At 39.2% G+C, this 12,122-nt stretch overlaps 1 protein-coding gene across 2 annotated transcripts in view; it reads right to left on the bottom strand.

Annotated features, from left to right (window-relative positions):
- LOC101481216 (leucine-rich repeat-containing protein 51-like) overlaps nucleotides 1-11,652 on the bottom strand; it is a 145,584-nt gene extending 133,932 nt beyond the window's left edge. For both annotated transcript variants that reach the window (XM_076887835.1, XM_076887836.1), the window contains exons 1-2: nucleotides 11,357-11,652; nucleotides 11,101-11,160 (exon numbers count right to left, since the gene is read on the bottom strand). Coding sequence is in view for 1 of the 2 variants with exons in the window: in XM_076887836.1 (XP_076743951.1) it covers nucleotides 11,101-11,128 (28 nt within the window). In the remaining variant the exon portion in view is untranslated. The remainder of the gene's footprint in view (nucleotides 1-11,100; nucleotides 11,161-11,356) is intronic.
- Between the last annotated feature and the right edge of the window lie 470 nt (nucleotides 11,653-12,122).

Genomic DNA, 12,122 nt, shown 5'->3' with positions numbered 1-12,122 from the left:
GCAGTAGAACTGGGAGTTGAGCTTGACTCCATCCTCAACCCGAAAAGGCCCCACAAGCTCATCTTTGATGATACCAGCCCAAACCAGTACTCCACCTCCACCTTGCTGGCGTCTGAGTCGGACTGGAGCTCTCTGCCCTTTACCAATCCAGCCACGGGCCCATCCATCTGGCCCATCAAGACTCACTCTCATTTCATCAGTCCATAAAACCACAGAAAAACCAGTCTTGAGATATTTCTTGGCCCAGTCTTGACGTTTCAGCTTGTGTGTCTTGTTCAGTGGTGGTCGTCTTTCAGCCTTTCTTACCTTGGCCATGTCTCTGAGTATTGCACACCTTGTGCTTTTGGGCACTCCAGTGATGTTGCAGCTCTGAAATATGGCCAAACTGGTGGCAAGTGGCATCTTGGCAGCTGCACGCTTGACTTTTCTCAGTTCATGGGCAGTTATTTTGCGCCTTGGTTTTTCCACACGCTTCTTGCGACCCTGTTGACTATTTTGAATGAAACGCTTGATTGTTCGATGATCACGCTTCAGAAGCTTTGCAATTTTGAGACTGCTGCATCCCTCTGCAAGATATCTCACTATTTTTGACTTTTCTGAGCCTGTCAAGTCCTTCTTTTGACCCATTTTGCCAAAGGAAAGGACGTTGCCTAATAATTATGCACACCTGATATAGGGTGTTGATGTCATTAGACCACACCCCTTCTCATTACAGAGATGCACATCACCTAATATGCTTAATTGGTAGTAGGCTTTCGAGCCTATACAGCTTGGAGTAAGACAACATGCATGAAGAGGATGATGTGGACAAAATACTCATTTGCCTAATAATTCTGCACTCCCTGTAGTGTCAGCACCTCAGAAAGAACTAAAAAGAAAAGGAAAAAAAAATGGACAAAGATTTAAATCTTGGAAAAAAATTCTCTTTTTTTAAAACAAAGAAACAAACAGTAAATTAGTAAAGTTATATTAATATTAAACTTGGGGAATATTTGTTGCTTAATCTGAACATCATCGTCCTCCTGTGAATCACTGATGATCCAACCTCTACAATGCACAATGTGTGGCCCTTCCAAAATTAAGAGACACTTACACGTTAACACACAACAACAAGTGATTTAGCATAGCATAATTAAGTAGAGTTATATCAGCCAAACAGCTTAAACAGTGTTAAATTATAAAATGTATGCGGTGCTTATAAGTTTTAGGTCTACCAACTCATCCAGACGAAAATACCCAGTGGAAAAAGAAAGAGGGAGAGGAGACAAATGAGTTACTCTCCAAGAGCGGTCACATTAAGCTGTAATTTAGCAATCAAACCCACAGTCAGAAACATCCTCCTGTTTTCTGTCATGTAGTGATTATGGATCAGTTTGCGGCACAGGTGTCGGTTATACATTGACACGCCACATGAAACCATAACGAGGCAGATTCAGTTCATTATGAATCTCATAATTATTACAGTCATTTATTGCATCAATATGGAAATGAGCTAAAATTGCATATTTTTGAACAATTTGTCACCAATCGCTTTGACCATTTTCAATCTACAACACCGTTGTCCATTGGCCTAACATCCTAATACTAAGAAGGCATGATGTGAAGTATTCATTGGGATAATGTGTTAGCATGGTAAATACTTAGCTAAAAGAAAAATCTTAGATATAATGTACATGTATAAAATTTGTAATTTTAGTCAGTAAAGATGTGGCCTAAACAATTTAAGAAAACCATTACGAATACTGACAATACTAGATATACTATGCAGAGTATATTTGGGCATTTTATATAAATGGGTGGCAACCAGCTTAGCACAAAACTTTTACTGTAATGTATTGTCTATGTTGCATTTTCTTTGTTTGACCATGTTTTTGCATTTATATCTATTGGACATTCGACAGGACACTAAACGCACAGTACTCGTGCATTACCGTAACACGTAAGGAATAACAGAGAAACTCAAGTGAATGGCAAGACTGTCGCAGAAAAAGCCCATTAACATTTATGTTGCCAGGGATTATGTAGGAATGCACAGATACTATTATTTTAAGCAAAAATGCTCAGAATAACAATTTTGGTATTAACTGATTATAAACCATCCCCTCCTAAGCATAAGAAATGATTTTTTTTTTTTTTTTAAATACAAGTCATCTTTTCATCACTATATCTTTGAACATCAAGCCAGAACAAAATTGACGTGGCACATCACAGACATCAGAAAATGTTATTTTATTTTCCAATAGGCCGATTAGTCAACAGGGTGAATCCTGGCCAAAACTGATGTTCAGCCATGACGATCCCATAAATCAACCCCTCATTAAAAGAAAAATGCACATCAGAGTTTAGTGATGAAATAAATGGTCACACAGGTCAACAAAAACCAAACATGGTCAGATAAGTCATCATCGAAAAGTGGGAGAGTGCATGTATGGCACACAGCAAGAGAACTGTAAAGGCCAGAATGCTTGACCCACAGAGCTGGAGAGCCCAGTTGCTCCGTCACGCTGGGGGAAGCATTTTGCTGTGATGGTTTGGCTGCCCGTAACCTCTTAAAGCAAGAGTCATTGCAAATCAATACAAAGCTGCTTTGAGTGATCACCCCCAACTATGATAAAATATTTCTATTCTGGTCAGGTCTCCTTCAGGATGACGATACCCAACATCACTAGAGCCCAAGGGTCACTAACTGGTTTGATTAGTGTGAAAATAATGTGAATACGTTTTGGTTATCGCAGACACCAGTCAACTAACTAAACATCTAAAGGAAATTTTGGTAAATGCCCTGTATTTGTATTGCGCTTTTACTAGTCCCACCTAGGGACCCCAAAGCGCTTTACACACCCAGTCATCCACCCATTCACACACACATTCACACACTGGTGGAGGCAAGCTACAGTTGTAGCCACAGCTGCCCTGGGGCAGACTGACAGAAGCGAGGCTGCCATATCGCGCCATCGGCCCTTCTGGCCAACACCAGTAGGCGGTAGGTGAAGTGTCTTGCCCAAGGACACAACGACCGAGACTGTCCAAGCCGGGACTCGAACCGGCAACCTTCCGATTACAAGGCGAACTCCCAACTCTTGAGCCACGATCGCCCCACAAATTTTGGAACAACAAGCTAAACAATCCAAGAACTAGACACTACTAGACACTATAATGTAGTATACTTTGGAGATAACTAGTTGATTTACAAATACAAGAGTATTTTGAATTTTTGAAGAGTATTTCAAGAAGCAGTTGCAATTTAGTGACCTTCGGGCCCTAGTGATGTTAGGTATCATCCTCCTGAAAGAGACCTGACCAGAATAGAAATATTTTATCCTAGTTAGTATGTTCGCTCAAAGCAGCTTTGTATTGATTTGCACCCAGTTATGATAAGGTCAGAAAACCGTGTGACATTACAGTATTCCAGTTCATAAACATGTTTAAAATGAGACAGTAACAACGCAGGAAACAGGAGAGATTCTGTAATTACTGAGTTTCAGTGCCCTACTGTGCAGCCAAACTATTTCTGGGACCCCAATCTCATAATCCTCTGCCCGCTAACAAAGCATTTTCAAACTCATTTCCTGAGAGCATCACGTCAGCCATAAAACCACAAATGGAGCAGTAAATAGCCTAATAATACCCAACAGTTTCTTTTTACAGCTGACTTTGTATCCAGTAGCAGACAGCTTAACTTGACTCTGCGATTTGGGAAAAAAAATCCAACCAGTTAAAAGCAAATGAGCAGGTAAGTTGTGGAAGAGTTGGTTTTGAAACACTTCTTTTAAAAAAAGTGAAGGATAGGAAAGCAAGCAGTCAATATTTAGATAAACTGGATAATGACAATAATCTGTAATCTTGTAATCTGGCCTCTGTATGATAAAGATAAAATTGAAGGACAAACTTTCAGCTTTAATAAAAGTATTACATTAACCGTTTGGGAATTACAGACATTTTTATACAAAGTTCCAGAGGCTCAAAAGCAATTGGACAATTGACAGAGCAGCAGCTGGATGGGCACATTTCAATACTTGAAATGTGCAATTCACTTGTATTTTTATTTTTTATTCCTATTTATTCTATTTATCCCCTTTGTATATTTTATTTATATTTGTCTCTGTATTTATATATATATATATATATATATATATATATATATATATATATATATATATATATGTGTGTGTGTGTGTGTGTGTGTGTGTGTGTGTGTGTGTGTGTGTGTGTGTGTGTGTGTGTGTGTGTGTGTGTGTGTGTGTATGTATGTATATATATATAACAGTTCTGTAACTGTAACTTTGGTCGTTGCTGTGCTTTTTTTGGAAGTCGAATTTCCCAGAGGAACCCACCCGAGGGATTAATAAAGTTCTATCTTATCTTATCTTTCTCTTAGATAAAGCTTTGTCCCCTCATTACTTCATTATAAGTTAAATAGATCTGGAGGTGATTTCAAGTATTGAACTTGCTTTTTTTCCACAGAAAGTTTCAACTTGAGGTCCTTGAGGGAAAAGAAAAAAAAAAAGAAAAAAGAATCTGTTGTTAGATCAAGAATATGTTGCATTCTTAGACAACAGGAATGAACTGGGCAAGGCAAAGCAACACCAAAAGGCCCGAAAGACTGCAGATATGAAATACATGATGACAGAATTATTTCCATGGTTGAGAAAACCATCTTCCCTACATCTAAGTCACAGGTGTCGAACTACAGGCCTGGAGGGCCGGCGTCCTGCAGGTTTTAGATGTGTCCTTGATCCAACACAGCTGATTTAAATTGCTAAATTACCTCCTCAACATGTCTTGAAGTTCTCCAGAGGCCTGGTAATAAACTAATCATTTGATTCAGGTGTGTTGACCCAGGGTGAGATCTAAAACCTGCAGGACACTGGCCCTCGAGGCCTGGAGTTTGACACCCCTGAAGTAAACCCTCTGGTGGGTGCAGTCAAGAGGCCTTCGTGAATGCACCTTGTTGTAAACAGAGGGTTTACAAAAACCCTCTGTAGCTCAGGAGGTAGAGCAGGTCACCTACTGGTCGGAAGCTTGGTTAGATCCCTGGCTCTGCATGTCAAGTATCCTTGGGCAAGATACTAACCCCAACTTGCTCTCCGATGCATCCATCGGAGTATGAATGTGTGTGAATGTACTTAGAAAGCACTGAGTGTAGATAAAGTGCTTGTGAGAATGGGTGTGATTGGGTGAATGTGGCATGTTGTATAGAGTGCTTTGAGTACTCAGGGAGAGTAGAAAAGTGCTATATAAAAGAATCAGTCCATTTACAAAAAGGTGCAAACCACTGGTTACACACAGAACAGGACATTTGAATTTGACTTGAATTTGATCTAAAAGATCCTGCACAGTTTCTTGGAAAAGGATGGAAAGAGGATACTTTCCTCTTCTTAATAAAAAGAGGAAAATATTCACAGGGAAACTTAACTACTCGTGTTTCAAATGACACCAAATTGTCTCTTGAACATGGTAGAGGGGAATTGGCATGTCTGACTGCCACTGGAACCAGGTCACTAGAGTTAAATGATGATGTGTTGATGGAAGTAGCAGGATGAATTCTGAAATGTACAGGGCTATGCTCTCTCCTCAGATTCAGTCAAATGCTACAAAACTGATCAGTGCAAATGGCTATAAACCCAAAGCACAATTCAGAAGCAACCCAAGATATTCTCAAGACAAAGGAATAAGATGTCCCTTCAAATGGCTCCATCAAAGCAGTAAAACATCTTAAGGGAGCCAACAGAATATTTGGTGATGTCCATGGGCTCTAGAGGTCAGGTTGTCAAGGACAGCAAATGGGAAAATGGGAAGGCTGTAAAAGTTTAAACAGTCAATGGTGTAAATTGTTTCGGAACTGCTTGAACTAAAGTTGATATTCTTTACTTCAGTCGCATCTCAATTGTTTGATTAAAAACTATGGTTGGGTGCAGAACTAAAATTAGAAACATATCTGTCCGCTACAGCTCTAGCAGGTCTGTCTATTGTGTGGGTGTATCAAGAGCTCAGCTGCCACCCATTTCTTATGAGGAGCCAGTGCACAGCTAGCCTCATTCAGCAATCAGCCACCTGGCAGTATGTACGCTAGTGAAGAGCTTCTCAGTTGGTGAGTGAACTAGCTGATCCACAATCAGTCCGGGTTGTGCTGCTTAACAGGAGAATGCATATGTTTCTGTTATCTGTGACCACTACTACAATCCCATGTGATAAAACACATTGAGCTGCCATCATCTTTGGCAAAGTTTATTAAAAGTATCACTGTCGGTATTAAATACGACTTATAGGGTAAAAATAAACAACTGTATTTGAAACTTCATTGTGGGAGGGCTAAAAGGACAAGTTTGCATCCTTTAATGTTAAAAACACTTTATTTTTTTCATATTGTATATTGCTACAGGATATCCTTCACTAACAATAAGCCAAAACTGCACAAAAGCCAAGAAGAGGCGCAAGTTAGACAATGGACTAAAAGGGTGGTTTACATTTGTGTCACCGTTTCATGCCTGTACATTTGTCTGACAACAAAAACAGGAATGTATGTGATTACGAATAACTTCATATTATGAAATTCAATTCAATTTTGTTCATATAGCACCAAACAAAACAATCACCTCAAGGCGCTTTATATTGTAAGATAAAAACCCTACAACAACAAAGAGAAAATCCCAACAACTAAACAACCCCTTTTAAGCAAGTATTTGGTGACAGTGGGAAGGAAAAATTCTCTCCCACTTCCCATCCCCCCCACACACACTTTTAACAGGAAGAAACATCCTGCAGAGCCAGTCTGATGCAGGGGCAGCGATCTGCTGCGACCGGTTAGCAGTGATGGATATAAATGAAGCTTTTACATAAGTTCAATAAGATCTGTATTCAGTCATCAGTCTGCTTTCCCAGGCATTTGGCTTCTACTCAGTTCTTTTACATCCCTTCCACTTTCCCATGCAGTAAAAGTCAATGCTGACATCATCGCTACAGTATAGTCCAATCATCATCCTGGCTGCCTTCTTCAAGCCAATCAACCTCCACTATGCCTACTTTAAACTGCCCTGCTCATCTTCCATTCTCCCTAAACAGCAGACTCCTGCATTCAGCTCACCTACTCCCAAGTCACTACAGCCAAGCCTCCATCTTATCTTCATCATCTAGACTCTGAGCGGTCCTACCCTAATTCTTATCGCTGCTGGGATTTCATTCTGTTGCGATGGGCCATCGAAGGGTAATTACCAAATACCATTATTGAATTTTGTATATCGATAAATCATGTTAAATAGCTTATTGAAATACCACTGATGTAAGCAAAGACATTAGGCGAGAAACAAACAACAGTGTGGTTTGCCAGTGGGCAGAATATGGGCCCTGTGCTATTGCTAAAACATGGGGGTTGACACAATGTAAAGTCATGCCAGTGAATGTTGGCGGCCTAACAAAAACCACCAGGAAAGTTTGGTCTATAACAGAGTGTTCATCAGTGTTCACGCTGACTGCTGGAAGTCTTAGGCGTCGTGCTTAAGTTTATGTGCTGCTTGTTCCAACTGCTGTGTGTTTGATTAAACAGATTCAATGTGTGCTCGACAAGATTTAGGTCTCTTCAACTTCTGATCACGTGTTGCTACTCTATAACTGAATGATTTATGTACTTGCATTCAGACCGAATTATGAGGAGCTCAAAACATACATGCATGTGCAAAATCCCATAAATATACACAACAAAACCATTTTGAACCACCACAAACCCACTCTGCACACACTGATCCCCTTAGAGTGAGCATTTTAGTGAAAAATACCCAAATTTTCTTTGACTTTATTACTAAATAAATTCCACTTCTAAATCCTAGAATCTTCACTGTTTATTTATTATGTATATATGTAAAAGCACACATTACAGCGCAACATGATAGATTAATTATGCATTATTTTCTAATCCATATTTATGCATCATTTCACTCTAAGAGAATCTGCAACTCTTTTGCATTTTCTTCCCCATTTGGAAAACTGGAACTGAATTTATGAATTTAAGTGTGTGCCCATCATGATTTTTGTTTACTAGAATCCTCTTTTTTCTCTTATTAATACTAAAATGATATCCACGAGGAGTCTGGATTTTTAAAAAAGATTCCCCAGTATGCCAAATGCCATTATCAGTAATGATAATGAATAGTGAAATCTACAAGAAATTACAGCAAATATCAAAAATGGGAATCTATTCTCATATGCTAAACACCATTGGAGGGTTTAACCTTCAGTAGTGCTTTTACATCCTTTTCTACTGTATATGTACACACTATATTTAGCTTAGGAACTATCATGCAGTTGCTTTCACCAAAATATGTTATATACCAGCTATGTCAGTGATGAAAAAACTCAGACTTTAGGGAATGCTTCATAGGCAATGATAAGTAGTAATAAAGTGAACAATTTTACACCACATTTATCCAGGTCTAATGGTTTTAATGGCTCACAAAGAGTCACTCTAGTTTCAAAAAGACATCAGGGTTATATAAGTGAATGGGTAAACAGCCCTTGGCTCCTTCGTCTTAAACTTCCTGAACAAGTTTAAGACGAAGGAGGCTTTCTAAAGGTCTTTTGTTCTAAATTATTTTGTTGAAACTATGAAAAATTCCTCTGATACATTTTTCCACCATCAAGGTGAGCATTTAACCACAATCCTGGCATTTTCAGTATGGTGCATCAGAAATGGTCTCAGTGGAAAGGTGCTTGTCAAGAAGCCATTCTGAAAGAAGATGAAAAGATTGAGCTATGCCAAATTCCACAAGAACACTGGCAATCAGTGGCTGCAGGTTTTAGGGAGTGCTGATTTGAAATGTGAAATTTCTGGTTTAAAATGTTACTGTGCACAGAATAGATTAAGACAGTCAAGACAGCAGTAATTGTCTACAGTCGTCTGGAAGCTCTGTCATAGTTTTGGTCTGCATTTCAGCCAGTGGTGTTGGAGCTTGTCAAAAATGGAGAAATTAAGAACATAGGAAAGCAGTCATACTTGGATTGACCATGCAGTATCATCTAGAAGGCATCTGATTGGTAATCCCACACCGCCAATACAATAAATGCATACATGCATAGAAAAACCAGACAAACACTTTGGTTTCCAGAGCCTGGACCTTAATATTACTGAAGCAGTGTGGGTTCATCTTGATAGAGAACAGAACAAAAGGCAGCCACCATCAAAAGAGCTTTGAATGTCTTTCAAGAAGCCTGGAGAACTATTCCTGATGATTATTTAAAGAAACTACAATGAATCCTCCCTAAGAGACTTTAGGCTATAGTGAAAAAAATGGCCATACCAAATGTTCACTTTCAAGCTCATTAGAATTGCACAAAGCTTTTTGTTTTATACACTGCATTTGTGAATAACTCAGAAAATCTCTACACTTATTTCTCGGTTTCGCAACAAAACAAAACAATGAAGGGTGATTCGGGAGTTTTAATACTGTAGAATGCAGTTGAGTAAATCTACAAAGAGCAAACTCAGAACAAAAGACGAATCTTGCAGAGCTCATAATACAAATAAACTGAGTGAGGCGTGTCTCCTTAATGAAGCACTTGCCTGCAGAATCCCACTTTAACCTCTGCTTGAATTTACAGCAAGCTAGCAAATTGAATAATAAAAAAAATGAATATACTTAAAATGAAATGTCAGTGAATTTTCATGCAAGTTTTGTGCATCCTAGATCAGCTTTGAGGTAATTGCTCTTGCTCCTATCCTGCACGCCCTGTCTGGCTTAGCTTTATAAAGTTGCCAAATATCAAAGACCTTATAACTACAAAGCCTTGCACCTGAACAACCCAAGCTTTTCACACGTTTCCACTTGATTTCCTCAGACTGTAGGCATCCACTGACTAGATTCACATTAGTGGATTTCAAAGACTCAATCAAAAAAAAAATTTATTAATAAAACACACCCCTACACATGACTTCACCTGCACGTGCAGGCAAGACGTATACACTGTACACATGTGCGGTCACAGGCACACACAGTCAATCCGAGAAAAGAAGCAAAGTAGGGAGATCGTTTAATTCACATCATATGCAATCAGAAGCAATTAGCTCAACACCCTCTCTCATACCACCTCGTCAGTCATTGCACCGGGTCTAAGCCAGCGTCAAGCAAACTAAAGCTCTCAGAAATTTGGAAGACTTCCTCAAGAGACGCAGTGGGATTTTCATTCATACAACCATGTGCAAATTTATGACATCCTAATTCACAAAATTGCAGCATGACATCATGCTTATACCAACCAACAGTTTAATGAGGTATATATGTCTATTGCTCTATACTTTATAATATGTATCTGTAATGCAGCAGAGCATGCACAGAAACTGCTTGGCATTATCTGACATTCAAAGAAAAGGAAAACATAGTGCTGCATGTAGTGAGTCATCAGTACTACAGTGTGCTGAACTGCTCTGCCTCAGGCCAACCAAGGTTTACAAGTCACCTCACTATTGGCCTTTTGCCATATAAAAACTGTATCATACTGCACAAAGATGATATAGAACAGTAGCTCTGCTTTCTTCCTGCAGGTTGACTTTAGAGGTTAAAAGATCATCTCCAAATCCTTTTACCTGGAAAGTTTATTCTTTAACTTGTCAACAGATGTATCCCCAGTGACAACTGAGCAAACATTGTGCACAGAGAATGTGTAATGTAATTGAAAGACCAGAAAAATGCCAGAAAGTGGATCCTGAGTTTGTCAGTCTATTTCCAACTTAATTGCGATGATTACAGATGCTAAAATTGCTATGAATTTAAGAAAATGAAAAGCTGAAACGGTTACTCAGTGGAGCTTTTTGTTGATTCACACAAAACTATTTGTCAGCTTTTTCAACAAGCAATTATTGCAGTCACTGTTTAAGCAGAAATGCCAAACATTCTCTTTCTGAGTTGAACGTAAGCATTTAGTGATTTTTGAGGGGTTTGCAGAAAAACTTGCACCTTGGGGCTAGCAAGGTAATGATCTCATCTCAAGAAATCATAGTTCAATATTTGAGCTAGTTTTCAGGGAAGTTGTACAGTTTGCATGATTAAATAAATCTTCATGAAGTAAAAGCTTTTCTACTTCACACAAACAAAGCAAGAAGGAAGCACTTACTGGTTGTAGTATGCATCTGTGGGGACATCTCCCTTGAAGAACAGTGAGCAGACTAACGTCCTGAAAGAAGTGATAAAGGATTGGAGATCAGAACTTTCAGAAAACTTGAGAAGGTAAGAAAAAAAGAGACAAATTCTGCTTTTTCAACTGATTTGATAAATTTGACACTTACACATCATTTAAAACAGGAAATAATCTTTATTTTTGGCATCATCTTATCAATTTAAAGGAAATCTTGATTGGACAATGTACTTGCCATAGAATAATGACTCCATGGTTTCTCATAAGCTTCACTTTCACTATGCAGTTCTGTCTGTCATCACAATGAAATCTCTGAGCAAAACAAAGGTTACACTCCACAATAAGCAGGAGGGACAAGTGCTGTTCCTCTCAGTGTCAAGGTTTGCTGTGTAGCAGGCAGGAGGGAGGACCCAATTGCAGGACTCGAACACGGAAACGTATGGCAGCTTTATTGCTGGGAAAAACACTTCATCAAATAAACTCATGCAAAACAAACAACCTGAACATGGAGACTATTAACACTGCAAAACAGGAGGCAAAGAGACAACACAACAACTGCAAAAGAAAAACACAGGACTTAAACACAAGCCGGACAACGAGAGGATGGTGAACAGGTGGTAACACAGCTTGGGGCAAATCAGACCTAACGAGATAAGAGGAAGCACAACTCGATACACTGCACACAGGACATGGACTATCAAAATAAAACACGAGACAAATACAAAGACGCAGACAAGACATTGAGACAGAAACATGACTTACTGGAGAGACAGAGGGAATATGGAGACAAGAGCGACGAGACAAGGAACAGAACGTCCAAAATCCTAGGACTGAAAATAGAACACATGAATTACAATAATCAAAGAATATAACTAAAACACGCACAAAACACCTGGTCACAGAGCCAGTACCCATGACACTCTGAGTACCTTATGGCCTGTGTTCCCACATAGTTGTAATCCCGGGCACCGGTCAAATTGAGCAACTGTGTAAACTGTACC

This window comes from Maylandia zebra, linkage group LG8, assembly GCF_041146795.1.
Source record: "Maylandia zebra isolate NMK-2024a linkage group LG8, Mzebra_GT3a, whole genome shotgun sequence".
NCBI classification, from domain to species: Eukaryota; Metazoa; Chordata; class Actinopteri; order Cichliformes; family Cichlidae; genus Maylandia; species Maylandia zebra.
This window is presented reverse-complemented; position numbering and strand designations above follow the sequence as displayed.